This window comes from Carcharodon carcharias, chromosome 14 (assembly GCF_017639515.1).
Source record: "Carcharodon carcharias isolate sCarCar2 chromosome 14, sCarCar2.pri, whole genome shotgun sequence".
In the NCBI taxonomy this organism is placed as follows: Eukaryota; Metazoa; Chordata; class Chondrichthyes; order Lamniformes; family Lamnidae; genus Carcharodon; species Carcharodon carcharias.
Genome location: NC_054480.1, coordinates 17,331,942 through 17,353,164, shown reverse-complemented (window position 1 = coordinate 17,353,164; position 21,223 = coordinate 17,331,942). Strand labels below are relative to the sequence as shown.

Below are 21,223 nucleotides of genomic sequence, written 5' to 3'. Positions count from 1 at the left end.
GCATCAGGGGTCAGCAGTTAGTAGTCAGGGGAATGGGACCCTAACTGATCTTCCTCCTCCCTAACCAACCCCTGGCAGAGATCGTCGAACTTGGGAGTGACTAGAGATCAAACACAGGACCTTCCTGGAGGGTAGAGTTCAGCTATGCAATCCACCAAGAGAGCACTTCTCTCAAACAGGCTCATCTGGGTTTTATGCTTCATAAATCTAGAAAAATTAGTTCAAGACAAACCAAATGTTCAAAATACAAAATGGATCAAGGAGACCTGGGCTTGTTTAAATCATAATTTTTGTATTGGACTTTTTTTTTGTAAATTATGCAAGTTTTGTTCAAAAAGAAGAAATAAAAATCAACAATTATGAGAATTTCCATGAATGCCATTCCCTTTTTATCACACATTAACAGGCGCTGTAACTACACAGAACTGGCAACCAAAAATAAAATAATAGCCAATGCAGTCAGAAAGCAACACACAAATAATATAAAGAATTATAACAGTGTCACAGAAAACAGGAACTGACCACCTACATTAAAAGTCTACTTCTGTATATGCTACAATGTGACTGTACTTGGGTTTTCTTAAACACCCGTGCTGTTTATAAAGTGCATTAAAAGCAAATTCTACCTAAAATAGCTGATCATGAAAACCAGGAAAGAGCATTATGCACAGTCCTAAGTTGCATTTCTTCTCCCACTATCCCTACCCTTCCCCCCTCCCTCCCCAAAGCCCCCTCCCCTCCCCTCCCTACCTATTGCCTTGTAGCACCGATACTCGATATGCACTTAAAATCAATTTTAAAGTCATTGGTAATTTATATATATATATAGATATATATATAATATATTATAATATATCTCACCCTCTCCATTCAAGGCTGTCTGCATAATTCAATACCAGTCATCATAAGGCCTTGAAACTCCTCATTGCTTCGGTAGGTGGACCATGCATTAATCACATTTTTTTTTTAATTACAAATGAAAAAAAAAACACAAGGGAAAAAAAGACCAATAACTAGCAAATAAACAATTGCCAATCATATAGATACAAGTGAGAGAAGGCTATTGTTCAATGTTTTACATGACCCCGGTACACTATGCGTTCGTAGTACGTGTGAGTGACAGAATGCAGGATAGAAATCCTGGTGTTTTGGGTTTTTTTTTGTTTTGTTTTTTAGAAACACAGTGAAATTCTCTCTTCTCTCTATCCTTGACCGGTTAACGAAGTCCAGGGATCTTCGCTGTAATGGTGCTGCTTTGGCCTTCAGCACCCAAAGGTTTCCTGAGAGGCATATACCATGTAAAGGAAGCCGTCTTCATCCTTCTCCTGCTCGTAGATCTCGGAGATGGAGGTTGAGACGCTGACCATGCTCCGTTGGTTGACCAGCAGGAAGAAGGCTTGGTTTGGGTTCAGCTGGAGTCTGCGCCTGTGAGGGAAGGAGGAACAGCCGTTAAACCTCAGAGAAAGAAATTTGACTGGCAGTCACGGCAAAGTCAGTTCGAGTCAAGAGGAAAAGAAAACGATCACGTGATAAACCCACTTCTTTCACCTCAGGGACATGGATTTCAATCCAGTCAACTTGATGGAATGAAAGTTGCCCCCTCCCTGCTGGGTATAAAGAGCCCATGTAGGGTAGAGTTGCCAACTCTGCTTTGATATATTCCTGGAGGTTTCATCACATGACCACCCAAAGTCTTCCACCCACCCCCCACCCCACGTTTTTTTTTTGCTACAGAAGTGAAAGAAAAAATATTGTTTCATGGTATTTTTCTCCCAGGGTTTGCTGGCAGCAGCGTCCAGAAGATTTACCTTTAATTCCCATGAATGAATAAAAAAAATTTTTTTTTAAAAATTCCCATAGACTCCAGGACAATCCTGGAAGGTTGACAACCTCAGATCTACATGAAACGCATTTGGTCATTTTCGGCCTGTAGGTCCGCAGCACAGAAATGACCCCTCATTTAGTAACGACTTGCCAATTTGACTCAAGGATCATGAAAAGATGGGGTAATGGAAAATCTACACAGTTGATTAGTGGGTGCTTTTTGAGTTTGGGACCAAGTGGATTGTAAAGAAAACTTTACGCTTTTCTGCCCTATGATTGACTTGAGTGCTGGATGCTAAAATAAAAAAAAACAAATCAATTCCTCAGCATTAAAGTTAACACTGACATTAGGAATTTTAAAGGGAAAATATTCAGGATTTTTAAAAATTTACTCCTGAAAATTGAACTACGCATGAACTTGAATATAATACTTTTCACAAATTCAGGACATCGCAAAGTGCTTTTCAGCCAATGAACCATTTTTAAAAGCATAGTCTCTGTTGTAAAGTAGGAAGCATGGCAGCCACTCTGTAGTCAGCAGGCTCCCATAAACAGCAATGTGATAATGACCAGAGAATGTGTGATGTCAGTTGACGGATAAATAAATATTGGCAGGACACCCAGGAACTTCTCACCTGCTCTTGATCAAAATAATGCCATGTGACTTATCGCATCTGAGGGGGCAGATGAATCCTTGATATAAGGTACATACAAGACACTAATTGCTGTCGTTGGTAATCACAATAGAAAAATAAAGAAAAATGACATTCAGGATCGCTAAATGTTGCTTAAACCCAAGACAACAGATGTTGATGGTTGTTAAATATTTATTTCTGCAAGTGCGTGTAACACAATATCGCCGTATCTGTTCAAGATTCTCTTTTGTTTGTGAGAAAAATAATAATGGGGAAAGCCGATTTAAACATGACAGAAGGTTACTAGGGCCCAGGAGAAATCATTGTTGTCCTTTGGTCCTCACTGAATCTTGGGCTTTTCCTGCTCACAACCTGCTACCTCTGATAATAAGGAATGAAAGAGGCCCAGGAAGGAACTTGCTTAATAAGCGAGAGAGCAAAATTATAAACAGTTGCTTGCTAGTACGGAACTTGAATATTGCTAAGAGGAACATGTACCTGAGAGCTTGGGGAGCCTACATTTTCCCATTGCTTTCTCCATGGCAATGCCTTAGCCAGAGCCAGCTTGCCAACCAATCAACACCCTTTTCTCCTGTAGTATAAATTGTTGAGATCATTTGAAATTTAGCATTCTTGCATTTGTCCTGATGAGTGCATGATGAAAAGTTGGCAACATGTCTCTCTTTTCAACAATATCTTTATAGCACTTCATCACATCAGTCAGAAATATCACAAACTTAGTGTGATGAATTATTTTGCAAATAAAGTAACTGTTATGCTGGCAAACCATGTTTTTGTACAAAGCAAGATCTCACAAAAAAAAGGGTACAAGAGAAATAAGCAGCTGTTTTTGGTAGTTGATTATAAAGGGAGAAATTGTTGGCCTTGGAACAGGAAAGATATCCTCCTCTTCTTCTAATAGCACCACTGGGCCTTTGATATCTAACTGTGTCATCATTGCACAGTGGATGGTCTTCTAGAATGCACGTTAAAGATCTCGCACCTCATTCAAAGGCAGTTACTCTGGCAATGCAGCACTGAAGTGTCAGTCCAACCCCGCATTCTCAAGTCCTGGGCTTTGAATGTACACCATGAGAGACTTAACACACTTGCCACAGAAGGCTGTGGAGGCCAGGTCATTGAGTGTATTTAAGACCGAGATAGATAGGTTCTTGATTGGTAAGGGGATCAAAGGTTACGGGGAGAAGGCAGGAGAACGGGGTTGAAAAACTTATCAGCCATGATTGAATGGCGGAGCAGACTTGATGGGCCGAATGGCCTAATTTCTGCTCCTATGTCTTATGGTCTGAATATCCACCTTTGAGGTAGATGAGGTAGCTATTATCTTTACTCTAGAGATTTAGATGTGGCACACCCAGGGATCAAACTGCATTTACATAGTGCCTTTCACAACTTCAAAAGTACTTCATTGGCTTTGGGAATTCTTGAAGTATAGTCATTGCTGTACTGGAGGGGATGCACAGCAGTCAATTTGTGCACAGCAAGCTCCCACAAACACTAACGTGATAATGTTCAAATAATCTGTTTTTAATGACGTTGGTCGGAGCATTAATATTGGCCAGGGCACTGGGGAGAACTCCCCTGTTGCCCTTCAAAATAGTATCATGGGTTATTTTACATTCACCTGAAGAGGCTCTCGGATTAACATCTGATGACAGATGACGGAACCTTTATTTTAACTAATGGGTTTTATTGAATTACCTGATGCTCATCCTCAGACTTCAAAAGGCAGAGGACAGCAGTTCATCAGACTGCAGCTTAGGCTGTAACTGACAACATTTAATTGTACAAAGAATACAAGGGCGTTAGCAATGACGTTAGCATTGCAGATTTCACAGTGGTGGTCAAGTGGAACTATTCACTCAAATAAGTAAATAAAAAATAGTTGTGACTGCTGTACTAAGCTGTAACAGTATTGAGAAGAATTTCATAGAATAATACAGCACAGAAGGCCGTCATTTGGCCCATCGAGTCTGTGCTGGTCCTTTCCGCATTTCCCTGTAACATTTTCTCCTTCAAGCATTTACCCAATTCCCTTTCGAAAGCTACTATTGAATCTGCTTGTGAGCCCATAACTTGACTAAAAAGAAAGACTTGTAACGATATATTTTTAAAATTCGTTCATGGGATGTAGGCATCGCTGGGAACTGAACCAGGCAAAAAACAGAATAAGTGGAAATAGTTTGGAATCCTTTGCCGTGCCACTTCGGATACCATATAGTCCAGTTTCTTCTCATCAACAGCCATGATGGATTACCTACCATTAATTTTAAACAAATAACTGTTGCGTTTAGTGTCATTCTTAGGATCTTGTTTCTGTAATCTTAAGGTATTGGCCCTGGACCTAACACATAAGCTACATCTTTCCAGGGTACAGACTCATCACTTTACTTCTTTTCCAGCACCTGAGCAGATTTTTAAAAATATTGGATGACGTGTGCAAGTCATTATTACTAGCTGAAAGATTCAGCAACTAAATAGTCCCTTGGTAGTACGGAACTAGAGTATTGCTCAAAAAAAGAGATATGCTGTCGAAGCTTTTCATTTTGCACTCATCAGGACAGATGAAGGACAGCAAGATTACCAAATTTCAAAGGGAACACCAATTTATACTGTACGAGAAAAGGGTTCTGATTGGTTGGTAAGTGGACTATTTGTCAAGGCGTTGCCATGGAGAAAGTACCAGGAACAGTTGTCCACTTGCCAACCAATCAGCACCCTTTTCTCATGCAGTATAAATTGCTGTTCCCTTTGTGTCCATCCTGATGAGTGCAAGACGAAAAGCTTTCAGCGATACTCAAGTTCAGCTCTTAATGATCACAAATATCTTCATCCACATCCATCTGACACCATACCCCATTCTCTGATTACAATCAATCATTGTCTTATTTTACTGATGGATTTAACCATTGCTGTACAGAACAAATCGGAAATTTTGAACAAGAAAGCAGCTCTAATCTTAGGCATAATAGTCCTGATTATTAAAATTTGTTAAGTGTAGATTTCTCAGTTAGTAAAAGAACTTTAAACACATTATAGTGACCAAGAAGCAATCTGAAGTTTGATCAACCCACAAAATGGCCAAAATATCAAATACTGAAGGTTTTTCCTCATTGTATAACTTTGAGAGTGAACAAATAAAAATATTTTAGTCACAAGAACACTTTAATCTTCAAACAGTATATTATTAATGATCACACTTTACTTTGTAGCAAGTAAATACAAAAATTTGTTTACGGTGATTTGACAGAAAAAAAAATTCAAAATATTTTTCCCATACAATTTAGCGCTTGGAAAGTTACCATGACACAAGACAGTCCTGAGATTTTCATACCTATTGTCAACATGAAATTTAAGTCAATAAACCCTTTATTGTGCTATAGTTAAATAGCGAACTGGTCATTGCAATGAGAGATTGGAATGCAATATAGAATGGACACAAAGGAAGATGTTTGTAATAATTAGTCGTTGCATTTCCTTACTAACAACATTGACAAAAAAAATCACATTGGAATTGTAAAATGGAAACAGGTCACCCAGAGCAACCAGTTTGTGTTAGTGTTTATCCTCCACATGGATCCTAATCCCATATCACTTTATTCCCCCCTTTCTTTCAAACATCGCTCTAACCAATTCTTAAATATTTGACATGGTCTACACATCTATTGCTAACTGCTATCATGCATTCCATAGCCTAACCACCCTAAGTGTAAAAAAGGTTCTTCCTGCTCGCTGTCCTCAATTCTTTATATTTAATCATCTATGTACCCTTGTTCTAGACTTCCCCAACCTTCTAATTCCTTCCTAATTTTAAACTTCTCTCTCAACTCATCCAATAATCTCCTCTGTTTTAATTAAATCAACCCCAAGTCTTTACCTATTATTTCCTGATGCTAGGCAGCATTTTAGCGAGTCTGGGTTACATCCTCTCTATTACCTCAAAGTTCTCCCGAACAGGTAGAGTCCAATATTAGTGTTTAGTATTTCAATTGTGGTCGCACTAAAGCTTTAGAAATAAATTTACCGTTGCATCCATGCTTTCATATTTTCTAGCTTTATCATTGAACCTAATATTCCATTTGCTTTTTCAGGATAAAAATGGCCTACATATCCATAAAGTCTGCTCACAGAAATGCTGCAAAATGCAAGAACGAGTATTAAAAACGTAATTTTTTGGGGGCAGTGCGGTGTTAGGGGAATGTACCCCCACTCTAATGGTCTCCAAAACATTTTGTTGTTGTGCCTGGCCAGGTTTTTCAATGCACAGTGCTTCTGATTTGTTTTGCACAAAGTGATGTGTGGTATTTATCACAGAACAAGGCTGGCATGGTACCTTTCAGGCTGCTGCTCAGCCACACACCCTAACAGGAACTTTTCTACACCCATCCGTGAACATAGATTTCAGTTTTTGAAAAAATTGCATTTTTATAGCGTCTGTCATGACGGCATAACGTCCCAAAGTGCTTTCTTTACCACTGAAGTACTCATGAAGTGTTGTCACTTTTGTAATATTGGACATTTTTGTAATACTGGAAGTTCCCCTCCAAGCCACACACCTTCCTGATTTGGAAATATATCACCGTTCCTTCACTGTCACTGGGTCAAAATCCTGAAACTGCCTTCCTAACAGCACTGTGGGGGTACCTATACCACATGGACTGCAACGGTTCAAGAAGGCAGCTCACCACCAGAAGACGACTGTCAAAGGATACAACGGGATATAGATCGGTTGGAGACTTGGGCAGAGAAATGACAGATGGAGTTTAATCCAGACAAATGCAAGGTAATGCATTTTGGAAGGTCTAATACAGGCAGGAATTATACAGTAAATGGCTGAACCCTTAAGTGCACTGACGGGCAGAGGGATCTGGGTGTACAGGTCCACAGGTCACTGAAAGTGGCAACGCAGGTGGATAAGGTAGTCAGGAAGGCATATGGCGTGCTTGCATTCATCGGCAGGAGTATTGAGTATAAAAGCTGGGAAGTCATGCTGCAGCTGTACAGAACTTTGGTTAGGCCACACTTGGAATATTGTGTGCAATTCTGGTCGCCACATTACCAGAAGGATATGGAGGCATTGGAGAGGGTGCAGAGGAGGTTTACCAGGATGCTAAACAAAAACAGAATTACCTGGAAAAACTCAGCAGGTCTGGCAGCATTGGCGGAGAAGAAAAGAGTTGACGTTTCGAGTCCTCATGACCCTTCGACAGAACTTGAGTTCGAGTCCAAGAAAGAGTTGAAATATAAGCTGGTTTAAGGTGTGTGTGTGGGGGGCGGAGAGATAGAGAGAGAGAGAGGTGGGGGGGGGGGGGGGGGGCGCTGTGGTTGTAGGGACAAACAAGCAGTGATAGAAGCAGATCATCAAAAGATGTCAACGACAATAGTACAATAGAACACATAGGTGTTAAAGTTAAAGTTGGTGATATTATCTAAACGAATGTGCTAATTAAGAATGGATGGTAGGGCACTCAAGGTATAGCTCTAGTGGGGTTTTTTTTTTTAAATAATGGAAATAGTTGGGAAAAGGAAAATCTTTATAATTTATTGGAAAAAAAAAGGAAGGGGGAAACAGAAAAGGGGTGGGGATGGGGGAGGGAGCTCACGACCTAAAGTTGTTGAATTCAATATTCAGTCTGGAAGGCTGTAAAGTCCCTAGTCGGAAGATGAGGTGTTGTTCCTCCAGTTTGCATTGGGCTTCACTGGAACAATGCAGCAAGCCAAGGACAGATGTGTGGGCAAGAGAGCAGGGTGGAGTGTTAAAATGGCAAGCGACAGGGAGGTTTGGGTCATTCTTGCAGACAGACCGCAGGTGTTCTGCAAAGCGGTCGCCCAGTTTACGTTTGGTCTCTTCAATGTAGAGGAGACCACATTGGGAGCAACGAATGCAGTAGACTAAGTTGGGGGAAATGCAAGTGAAATGTTGCTTCACTTGAAAGGAGTGTTTGGGTCCTTGGACAGTGAGGAGAGAGGAAGTGAAGGGGCAGGTGTTGCATCTTTTGCGTGGGCATGGGGTGGTGCCATAGGAGGGGGTTGAGGAGTAGGGGGTGATGGAGGAGTGGACCAGGGTGTCCCGGAGGGAGCGATCGACCAGGATGCTACCTGGTCTGGAGGTTATTAGCTATGAGGAGAAGTTGGAGAAACTCGGATTGTTCTCACTAGAGCGACAGAGATTGAGGGGCGACTTGATAGAAGTTTACAAAATTCTGAGCGGCAAGGACAGAGTAGATAGTCAGAAGCTTTTTCCCAGGGTGGAAGAGTCAATTACTAGGGGACATAGATTTAAGGTGAGAGGAGAAAACTATAGAGGAGATGTGCGGGGCAAGTTTTTTTACGCAGAGGGTAGTGAGTGTCTGGAATTCGCTGCCAGAGGAGGTGGTGGAAGCAGGTACGATAGTGGTGTTTAAGAGGCAGCTTGACAAATACATGAATAAGATGGGAATAGAGAGATATGGACATTGGAAGTGCAAAATGTTTTAGTTAATGGGCAATATGATCGGCGCAGGCTTGGAGGGCCATAGGGCCTGTTCCTGTGCTGTACTTTGTTCACCACCATCTCAAGGGCAATTAGGGATGGGCAATAAATGCTGGCCTAGCCAGTGACACTCACATTCCATAAGCTAATAAAAAAAAATGAAGCAGCAAATTTTACATAGCAATGTCATAATAACCATCTAATCTGTTTATATAATGTTGATTGGGGTGCAAATATTGCCCAGAGATAACTCCGTTTTTATAAAAACAGAAAGTGCTGGAAATACTCAGCAAGTCAGGCAGCACCTGTGGAGAGAGAAACAAAGTTAATATTTCAGGTTGATGACCTTTCATTGGAACTCTGTTCTTCTTCAAAATGGTGCCATGGAATCTCTTACATCCACTTGACAGGACAGATGGGGTCTCCGTTTAAGGTCTCATCTGAAAGACAGCACCTCGGACAGTGTAGTGCTCCCTCAGTACTGCACTTAGATTTTTGCCTGTGCACTGCTCAACTTGTCTCCATATATGTTTTGGACTGGCTCTCCTCTTTTACAGAGAGAATTGAAAGATAAGTATATTGTGTAAGTATATAAACTTAACAGGACAATCTTGATTGTACACAAAGTATACACTTGGTTCATGACTTTTTATATATTTTTTTAAAGTTGCTCTCCTTAGTTCAGAGGAAGGTTAAGAGATTTAAAGGTGCTCAAAATCCCGAATGGGGTGATAGAGTAAATAAAGAGAGCTTGTTTTCTAGGTGGTAGAGGTCATGGGTTTTGAAGGTGCTATAAAAGGAACTTTTGAGTTCCTGCAGTGCATCTTGTAAATGGGACACATTGCTGGCACTGTGCGTCGATGGCCGAGGGAATGGATGTTGAAGGTGGTGGATGGGATGCCAAATCAAGTGGGCTGCTTTGTCCTGGCTGGTGTCGAGCTTCTTGAGTATTGTAGGAGCTGCACTCATCCAGGCAAGTGGAGAGTATTCCATCACACTCCTGACTTGTGCCTTATAGATGATGGACAGGTTTTGGGGAATCAGAAAGCGAATTATTCTCTGCAGAATTCCCAGCATCTGACCTGCTCTTGTAGCCACAGTATTTATATGGCTGGTCCAGTTCAGTTTGATCGATGGATGTTGATAGTGGGGGAATTCAGTGATGGTAATGCCATTGAATGTCAAGGGAACATGGTTGAATTCTCTCTTGTTGGAGATGGTCATTGCCTGGCACTTATGTGGTGCAAATGTTACTTGCCACTTATCTGCCCAAGCCTGGATATTGTCCAGGACTTGTTGCATATACACATGGACTGCTTCAGTATCTAAGGAGTTGTGAATGGTGAACATTATGCAATCATTGATGACATTCTCACTTCTGACCTTATGATGGAAGGAAGGTCATTGATGGAGCAGCTGAAGGTGGTTGGGCCGATGACACTACCCTGAGGAACTCTTGCGGTGATGTCCTGGAGCTGAGAAGACTGACCTCCAACAACCAAGACCATCTTCCTTTGTGCTTGGTATGACTCCAACCAGTGGAGAGCTTTCCCCTTGATTTTTATGGACTCCAATTTTGCTAGGGCTCCTTGATGCCACACTCAGTCAAATGCTGCCGTGATGTCAAGGGCAGTCACACACACCTCTGGAGTTCAGCTCATTTGTCCATGTATGAACCAAGGCTGTAATGAGGTCAGGAGCTGAGTGGCCCTGGCAGAACCCAAACTGAGTTCAGTGAGCTGGTTATTGCTGAGCAAGTGCCACTTGATAGCATTGGCAATGACCTCTTCCATCACTTGGCTGATGATCAAGAGTAGACTGATGGGGTGATAATTAGCTGGGTTGGATTTGTCCTGCTGTTTGTGCAGGACATACCTGGGCAATTTTCCACATTGCAGGGTAGATGTCAGTGTTGTAGCTATACCGGTGCGGCAAGTTCTGGAGCACAAGTCTTCAGTATTATTGCTGGAATGTTGTCAGGGTCCATATCCTTTGCTGTATCCAGTGCCTTCAGCAGTTTCTTGATATCACGCGGAGTGAATTGGATTGGCTGAAGACTGGCATCTGTGATGCTGGGGACCTCTAGAGGAGGCCGAGGTGGATCGTCCACAAAACACTTCTGGCTGAAGATTGTTGCAAAATGCTTCAGCCTTATCTTTTGCACTGATATGCTGTGCTCCCTCATCATGGTGTATGGGGATAATTGTGGAACTTCCTCTTCCTCCTCTTCTCAAGTGTGGCTAATTTGTTTACGTATGTGGCTCCTTTAATTTTTTTTTATATACAGGGTCACTCACGAACGGCAACTGGAAGGGGCTGACTCGTACAGAGCCAGGCAGCTTACAGGGAACATCGATTTCCAGTTGCAGAAGGGCTGGTAATCAGAAGTCACAGATTTAAGGCGATTAATAAAAAAGGACCAGAGGCAACATGAGGAAACCCTTTTTTTAAATAAGTGTAAATTGTTGTAATCTGGAATGCACTGCCTGAGAGGATGGCAGATACAGATTCACTGGTTTTCAAGCGGGAATTGGATAAATATGTGAAGGGGGGGGGAAAAATTAAGGGCTCCAGAGAATTGCGATTAATTGGATAGCTCCAAAGAGCCAGCACTAGGCACGATGGGCCAAATGGCCCCCTTCTGTGCTGTGGCATTCTAGAATATGATTGGATTTTCAGTGTGAGCTTAAAATGCAGGTTTTATTTATTGGTCTATTTTCCCCCACCTTCCCAAATTTTTTTAAAATTTATTTACACAACTCTCTGCAAAGGGTTAATAGTTGTCGGTGATGCTCCTCACACCAGGAAGGTTTCTTCCATCAAAAAACAAGTATCTAATGACTAGCACTTTGAACATGTGTTCATTTGGATCAACTGCAGTCACAACATATGAGCATCGAAGTGCCTCATTAACAACTTCCTCCAATCCTGGCAGGGACAACAGTCCACCTAGGCAAGACACCAAAAAAAAAATCTCTGCCAACATCAGCCTGGGTCAGGATTTTTATTTAAATTGTGTAAAATACTTTAGAAAAAAAAAAATACTTGATGCTTAATATTTTATTACAGGTCATACATTTGTAAGTCTACTGCCTGGTTGACCTGTGGCATGAGCTGTCATGGTGGATACCCAGTATTCTACAGGTAACCAGTGAAAATGACAACTCCAGTGGTGTATCTGTCTCCTTCTCCCACACATCTTTTGTCAAAAGAAGGTCCCAATCCAGCTGGGTGGCATGTAATGTGGGTTGTTGCAATACACTCTATGTACTGTGGGTTTCGGTCATCTCCCACAGAAGTATAATCCCAAGACCAATAGATATGTACCGATGCATAAATGTATGCGCACACAAAACCCACAAGAATTCCTCCTATTATGTAGTTTTTTAAAATTTTACAATTTTGTTTTAGTTATGAGGAAAGACTGGACTGGCTGGAATTGTCTTCTTTGGAACAGAGGAGGCTGAGGGGAGGTCTAACTGAAATGTATAAAATTATGAGGGGTCTGGATACAGTGGATAGTAAGACCTGATGCCCCTTGGTTGAGGGATCCATAACCAGATGGCATAGATTGAGGGCAAAAGGCTTAAGAGGGGATTTCAGAGGAAGTGTTTTCACCCAGAGGGTGGTGGGGATCTGGAACCCACTGCCTGAAAGGGTGGTAGAGGCATGAACCCACATTGCATTTAAAAATACTTGGATATGCACCCAAAGTACCGTAATTTACAAGGCTACAGACCAAGAGCTGGAAAGTGGGATTAGGCTGGACGGCTACTTACTGGCCACTGTGGACACAATGGGCCAAATGGCCTCCTCCTGTGCGGTAAATTTCTAGGATTCTAAGATTTTCGCATCGAGCCATTCGTGTGATTCACTGCTTCGGTAAATTTGCTGGATTACATTGACAGACGAACTGGTCCCATTTAGGTTGCCACAAGACAGCAGGAAACAGCAGACACCACGCTCCTGGACTATCCCGGGAGAGAGGTACTAATATCTTATAAATAATAGCTGGCTTCAATCATGTGTTGCAAGTTAGTAACATAACCTTCGGGATAAGATTACTATTGCTCTAATGGTTTGCAACATAACTGAGTCAGCAGATTGTACTGAAAGTTGTATTTCTATTCATGGGCAATATTCAGTGATTCTGTTGACAGAATTTTATCAAAGCTGCAGCTGGTCACACCTGGCACCAAAACTACCTGAGGCTGAGGCACATATTTCCAATCACGATTGGTCATCATTAATGGATCTGCTATTGCTGCCTTGCCAGTTAGAGTGAGGTGGGTGTGGTTTGACTAATAGGCCCCTCCCCTGCTTCTCAAGGCATTGGCTCCCTTACTAACATACAGCCCCCACCTCAGACAGCAGTCATTTTTTGGTAAGTGCTGCTCATAACCTTGGCTGTTGTCAACCATTCAGTTGTGGGGGGACATAAGAATGACCCTGATTCTCTTAACTCAAGTGTTCCCATGTGTGCCTTCCAGCAGGGGTCAGCATACAGCAATCCGGAGGGAGAAACTCTACCTTATTTCCTCTTTCCAAACCCGCTGTGCTCGCCTTGGCTCCCCGGTCCACAAAGTCTCAAATTTAAAAATCTCATGCTTGCGTTCAAATCCCTCCTGACCTCTACTCTTCCCCACCTCTCACAATCTTCTCCAGTCCTCCAGGTTCCTGCATTCCTCCAATTCTGGTCTCTGGTGCATCCCGGCTTACTTCGTTCTACTACCAGCAGCCGTGTCTTCCGCTATCTTATCCTTGAGCTCTGGAATTCTTTTCCTAAACCTCTTCCTCCTCCTTTAAAAACCTCCCTAAAACCTGCCACTTTGGCCAAGCTTTTGTTGACCTATCCTGATGTCTCCTTCAGCTCGGTGCAACGTTTCTGCTGAATACGCTCCTATAGAGAGCTTTGGCAAGTTTAACAACGTTAAAGGCGCTATATAAATGCAAACTATTGCAGTTTTAAACGGCATTGCTGTCAATTGTAGCAACTCTAATCCTGCCCATGGAGTTTGTGATTCCCCACATGGTAAAATACTAGCTTCCGTGAACACTTGTGGGATGGCACCAAGTAAAAGTGTTGTGCTTCTGTGTCACGAGAAGTATAGCTGCAACTGGAACAGGAGTTGCCCTGGTTGCTGTTGTATACCCGTGAACCAAAACCATTTAAAAAGAACTGATTGCCAGAGAACTAGGAAAATGTCAGCTGAATGTATTTTCACAGGAGGTGGAAAAGGAGAAAACATACAGGTGTACATGATAAATACTTTCCCTTGGATAGTCTATTTAATGACTACTTCAGCCAATTAATCTATTGAATCGGTATCAACTGGATTGTATACCAGAGAGTTTGAATTTGAAACCCAGGTCAATTTTCAATTCCAACATCAAATGCCGAATATTTCAATGAAGTATATCAGGGCCTCGCTGCGACTAAACATTACCGAACAAAAAAAATCTACCAATCTCGGTATTAAGATTTTCAACTGAACCCTCAACAACTTTCTGGGAGTGAGTTCCAGGCTTACGTAAAGATGGCCTAGCTCTCATCTTAAAACTCTCCCTTGCTGCGGACTCAATGTCAAAAACAAATATATTCACCAAATAAAATAACTAGTATGTTAAACTTGATCAATAGTTCAATTCTCTTGCTTTTATTGGACTTCTATAACCTCTTCAATTCATTTCCATACTAAAACTGTGAGCACACCTAATAAAACAAATGGTCTAAAAATATAAACCAGCACACATATAGAGAGAGAGAGAGAGAGAGAGAGAGAGATTGTGGTTAAACTTCTTTACACCTCTTCTATGAAGAATGGATAATGTGAGCACTTCCTGTAACAATAGTGGCCTGAAATTGGGCCTTGCATTAATATTACATTAGCAACCAATGCACAGGTGGTGATTCATGTGGCAAAGACTCAACTCTTTTCATGAGACGTGTCATTTTTGTTTAAGACAGGGTTTCCAATTCTAATAATGCAAAATAAGGAAAGATGCCAGGTTACAATTAAAGAGAGCTGCACTTTACTCCGTTGTTCTATAATTCTGAATTTTTTTGAAGGGAGGTACTCACTGTTCTCAACTATCTCATTTGTCTCTTTAAAATGATTAGTTAATGGCAACCTTTGGCCAAAAAAGCTATTTTATGTTCAACTTCTTTCTGTCAGGAATCCTTTGATGGCTTGACAAATATACCCAGTGAGGAACTGAACTTTAGACACCACGTCGGTTTTCTTTAATTCACTCACAGGATGCGAGTGTCGCTAACGCCAACAGCATTTATTGTCCATCCCTAATTGCCCTTGAGAAGGGGGCGGTGAGCTGCCCTCTTCAACCACTGAATCCATGTGGGGTAGGTACACTCACTGTACTGTTAGGGAGGGAGTTCCAGGAGTTTGTCCCAGTCCATAACTCCCTTATTTCTCTCTCCCACATTTTTAAACAGTGGAGCAACATGCTCAACTTTACAATCCAAAGGAATGGATCCCAAATCAAGATACCTTTGAATGGCTATAGTTAGGACAGCTGCAGCATTCTCACTGGCTTCCTTTAAAATCATGGGATGGAAACCATGTCATTTTTTGGTACTTTTATTTTGCTTACATTAATTTTGTGGAGTCTCTGTCCTGATTAAATATTTGTTTCCTTGTACTGGAGATACTGATGCAAAGTAGTAGTTATTCAACACACCTGCCATTTCCGTATTTTTATTGACAGTATCACTGTTAGCAGTTTAAGGCGTCCATATTGCTCCTGTTCACCCTCTTTCTCTTAATATAATTTTAAAGATTTTTTTGTGCTGATTTTCATCTTCCCCCTCTTGTAACTCCTGTTTTATCTGCCTTTGCTGAGATGGAGAAATTTCTTCACCCAGAGAGTAGTCAGCCTGTGGAATTCGCTACCACAGCAAGTAGTTGAGGCCAAAACATTTGTTTGTTTTCAAGAAGGAGTTAAGGAGTTAGATATAGCTCTTGGGGCAAAAGGGATCAAAGGGTATGGGGAGAAAGCAGCAGCAGGCTATTGAGTTGGATGATCAGCCACAATCATGAAGAATGGCAGAGCAGGCTCAAAAGGCCGAATGGCCTACTCCTGCTCCTAGTTTCTATGCTGTTCCTCACACCTCTCCAATTTGCCAGGATTGGTTTTTTATTAAGTTTTATGTTCTCTCTTACCTCTTTCGTCATGGCTATTTTGAACCAGAGGAGCTCTTGGCCTATGAACTAGTTCTGTATCTTTTTTTTTGAACACCTCACACTGATCGTCTGTCATTATACCCATTAATATATTTTCCCATTTTACTGTGAACCATCTCTATCTTATCACATTGAAGTCAGCCTTACCTAAACCTAAGATCTTAGTAACTGTTTCACATTTCTCCCTTTCAAATACTAGGTTGAACTTTATCATGTGATCGCTATTGGATAAGTATTCAAGCACTGTCAGTTAAATCGGGCTCATTACTCACTGGTGGCATGTTACAGTTCACACAGGGAGTCCGAGTTGCTGTGGCAACAGGGACTTTTACATGCATGATGTAATCTGGAGCTATGGATGGAGATGGTAAAGTTCTTTCGATCACATGGCTGACCAGGAATCTCTCCCACTCTTAGTGTCTGCCATTGGTGTATGTTGGAAGGATTTGCTGGTTGAAACACAAACTGTTTGGCCGTGTTGTGAATGCATCTTGCCATCAGGTCCTAGGTGGGGGAATGGATCCTGCAGCTTCTGGTTCAGAGGCTGGGATGCCACCCACTGTGCCATATGGCCCCCCATTACTCACAACTAAAACTTATACAGCCTGTCCCCTTCTTGGTTCTAGGATATATTGTTGCAGAAAACCACCATGGGCGCACTCAGAAAATTCAGTACCTTTCAGGCGTGTGCTAGTCTACTTATCCCAATTGATCAAAGCTATCTGCTTTTTCTTTACGCTTGTCTGATCTCTGTATTTACACAATCTACCACTTCAAGGGGGGCCTAAACATAGCTCCCAGTCTTAAAACCTTTTCTATTTCTTAATTCTACCCATAATGTCTCCAACGCCTGCTTGCAACTCACTACATCCTGTCCTATCATTCGGAGCGATTGCACCTTAATCACTAAGGAAACCTCTCCTCCCCCTCTACCATTTTCCTGGCCTTTCTGCAGATCTTATAACCTGATATATTTAGTTCCTAATATCTTGTTGCAGCTGTGTCTCAGTAATGGCTAAAATGTCGCACCCTCCAATTTGCATTTGCATCTACAGTTCATTTAATTTATTCCTTATCCTCAGTGAGCTTGTGTAAAGAACACTTATTTGGACCATTCACCGTAACTGTTCCTTCTGCTCTAACATTTTACCCACGTTTCTTATTGCTCGTGGCTGCTTTAGTTACTTTACATCTTTCAGTGTTCCCTAAAGCTCAATTTCTGACTGTTGCTCTACTCGCTCCCCTTTTATTTGTTTTCAAACTAATATTTTATGCCAGCTTTTCCACCAGTGTCTTCCCCACCCCCCCAGTTAGTACTTTAAAGTCATTGCTTGGCAGCACAGAACTTGAGTATTATTGAGAAAGAAAAAAAAGAGACATGCTGTCCAAGCTTTTCATCTTGCACTCATCAGGACAGAATCACAAGAATACCAAATCTAAAAGGGAACAACAATTTCAGCCAATCAGCACCCCCTTCTCATGCAGCAGAAAATGTTGTTCCCTTTGAGATTTGGTATCCTCGGGATGAGCAATAAATGCTGGCCTAGCCAGTCATACCCACATCTCGTAAATTAATTTTAAAAAAATTCTTGTGATTCTATCCTGATGAGTGCAAGTTGAAAAGCTTTGACAGCATGACTCTTTCCTCAGCAGTACTCTAGTTTAAAGCTCTGAAGAGGAGTCAATATGGGTTCGAAATGTTAACTCTGCTTCTCTCCCCACAGATGCTGTCAGGCCTGCTGAGTTTGTCCAGCATTTTCTGTTTTTATTTCAGATTTCCAGCAGCCGTATTTTTTTTTTTTTTTGCTTTTACTCTTGTTTAAAGTCCTTGTGGCCACTTTATTTATCCATCCTTCTAGGAGCTTGGTCCCAGCTCAGTTCACGTGGAGCCCATCACAACGGTACAGTTCCTTCCTGTCTTAGTATTGGTGCTAGAGACCCATGAAATGGAACCTGGTTTCCCCACACTGCTCCTTTAGCATGTGTCATCTCCCTAATCTCTTTCTCCCTACACCAATTTGCTCGTGACTTGTGTAATGATACAGAAAGTAAAACCCTTGAGGTCCGTCCTTTAATTTAGCTTCTCGTATTCCCAGACAGGACCACTTGTCTACTCATCCTATGTTGATGGTCTTAGCATGAATCACAACTGGACCCTCCCCCAATAATATCCTATCAAGCCAATTCAAGATGTCCCTCACTTTGGCACAAGGTAGGCAATATTTTGTGTGGGACTCTAACTTGCCTGTCCCTTTCATTATTCAATGCACTACAACAACCACATTACATTTCCGCACCCCCCCCCAACCCTCCCCCCTCCCTTCAGACAGCTTCCTGCTCCAAGGTGCCATGGTCATCAGTTTTCTAGCTATCATTCCAACAGTTTTTATCCTCCTCACAGGTAAACAAACACATTGTACCTGTTGAACAGGATCAGTTCCTGCGTATCCTCAATCTCTGACTCACCTGGGTTCCCCTTACTCTGCACACCATCGGTCTCACCATCCCATACTGAACTTGTTCCTCTCTACAAGAAGTGACTGACGTCTGGAGCAAACTATCCAATAATTTTCCCTCTTCCCCCACCCCACCCCACACATGTCACAGAGTATCTCCAACTTGCACCCCAGCTCAAGGACTCTGGGGCAGAGACTCGAGATTGAGACATCTGCTGCAGGTGTATTTGCTTGGGTCAGTCTTGACACCCACAAACTTCCATTTACTTCTTAGTTTGTTGTAATTTATTTTTCTTTTTCCACACGAATTTTAAATACTGCCTCAAGCTTACACAAACCACAAGTACTGAAGACAAAGAACAGCACCTCCTTCTCCCAAATTCCCAAGTTTCACACTCCATCTGTGACAGACTTTGAGAGTCAGCAGATACTTTTTACTCTTACATAGCTTTTTGAATCACACCTAAGTGACAAACGCTCACTCATGGAATTGTTACAACACAGGAGACCATTTGGCCATCATGTCGGCACCAGCTCTCCGAATGAGCAATTCACCTAGTGCCTGTTTCCCGCTTTCTCCTCTATAATCCTCCTTTTTCAGGGAAAAGTTTAATTCCCTTTTGAACGCTTCAGCTGAACCTAACTACCACCACCACAATCTCAGGCAGACCGTAACCATTTGCTGTATAAAAAAGCTTTTTCTCATGTCACTTTTGCTTCATTTGCCAATTTACCATTTTATGAAACCTATAGAAGGCTTTGGGATTCCCTTTTATATTGGCTGCCAGTTTCTTTTCATACCCCCTCTTTGCTTCTTGTATTTGCTTTTTCATGTCCCCTCTGAACATCCTATACACAGCCTGGTTCTCAATTATATTTTCTACGTAACATCTGTCATAAGCACACTTTTTTTTGTCTTTATCTTAATTAATTTCTATCTCTTTTGTCATCCAGGGTGCTCTGGATTTGTTTGACCTACCTTTCCCTTTTGAGGGAATATACCTCGACTGTGCCCAAAATGTCTAACTTGTTCATATTAATTAACACCTATTCAGGTAATCGCTTACTGTTAATTGACAGTTAACTACCAAATAAGGCAGTTTCTATTAGCCAACTTGCAGTTTCTCTAAGAGTTTTAAAGTTCAACGTTAACTTCAAAGTGTTGAACTAAATTTCAGTTTGGGATATACTTGCCTGCTATTTACCAGAGAATTCCCACTCTCATCAAATTCCCAATTTTGACTCTGTTTACAATGTGCTCCACTTGTAAATAATACCATTATGCCACTGCCTAGAGCATCACTGGACTAGTATTCCAGAGGCCCAGGGTAATGCTCTGGAGACTCTGGTTCGAATCCCACCATGGCAAGTGGTGAAATTTGTAATTCCCAATTTTTATTGAATTCAAGCCTGATGGTGACCCCAAAACTATTGTCGATTGTTGAAAAAAAACCCATCTGGTTCACTAATGTTCTTTAAGGGAAGGAAAACTGCCATCCTTACCTGGTCTGGCCTACATTTGACTCCAGACCCACAGCAATGTGGTTGGCTCTTAAATGCCCTCTGAACAAGGGCAGTTAGGGGTGGGCAATAAATGCTGGCCTAGTCAGCAACGCCCACTTCCCACAAACAAATGTAAAAAAATACTCTGAAATCATAACTGAATATCCTGACATCTGACCTTTTGAAGGGAAGGTCACTAAAGGAGTTGAAGATGGTAACTGACTCAAATCTTAGGCCTTAATGAGTTTGCTACAATTGTCTCAACACTGCTTTTGGGCACTGGCAAAAGACAAACTCGGGTAGCGTTCCTGCTCTTTATCACTACCTGATGATACTGATCAGAAGTGCACATGTAAACATTAGTATTGGACAAGATAACAGAATTAGACAGAATGTACAGAACAATAAAAAAAAAAGAGCCATTCAGCCCAAATGCTCAGTACTAAGCTTTATTTTCCATATGAACCACCTCCTACCAGACTTTATCTAATCCTATCAGCACATCCTTTTATTCCTTTATTCCTCATGTTTATCTGGCTTCCCTTTAAAAGCAACTATGCTATTCACCTCAACCTTCAGGTAAAGTAGTACCTCCAATATTCCCTGTTGAATTTGTTAGTGATTATGGCCCCTAGCATTGGCTGCCCCTACCAGGGGGCACATCAGCCTGAATGTTCCTGTGGGCAGCAGGAACCTGATGCTGGGATTATATGAGGGTCCCAAGCCCACGCTCGTCGTCAAGGTGCTCGCCGGCAGAACTTTATGAGAGGCAGGATCTTAATCGGCCACCTCCACCTTCACTGTCCAATTAAGGATGGTGGGCATTTCCTGAGGTGGGAGTCCCAGTGAGAGGGCCCACAGCACTGGATGGTCGGCAGCCCTCACTGAAAGAGGGGGGAGCAGCTGAGGGAAAGGGGAGCGTTGAGAGCACCTCAAAATGGAGGCGTTCTCAGAAGCCTGCTGAAAATTTACAATTAAAAGGTGGCCCACAGCTGTGACAGCCATCAGCCCCTCCACAGGAAAGGTTTGGGCTGTGGCTGAGGCCTTTTCATCACTGTGGCTCATTCATTTTGCCAGTGAGAGGAGGCAACAAAGGCCCTCTGGCCTGCC

General features: G+C 42.0%; 1 protein-coding gene across 1 annotated transcript in view; it reads right to left on the bottom strand.

Annotated features, from left to right (window-relative positions):
* Positions 1-1,088: 1,088 nt before the first annotated feature.
* Positions 1,089-21,223, bottom strand: part of LOC121287637 (microtubule-associated proteins 1A/1B light chain 3A) — a 32,721-nt gene continuing 12,586 nt past the window's right edge. Inside the window, exon 4 of the mRNA XM_041205569.1 lies at positions 1,089-1,425. Coding sequence (XP_041061503.1) covers positions 1,263-1,425 — 163 coding nt within the window. The 3' untranslated portion in view covers positions 1,089-1,262. The remainder of the gene's footprint in view (positions 1,426-21,223) is intronic.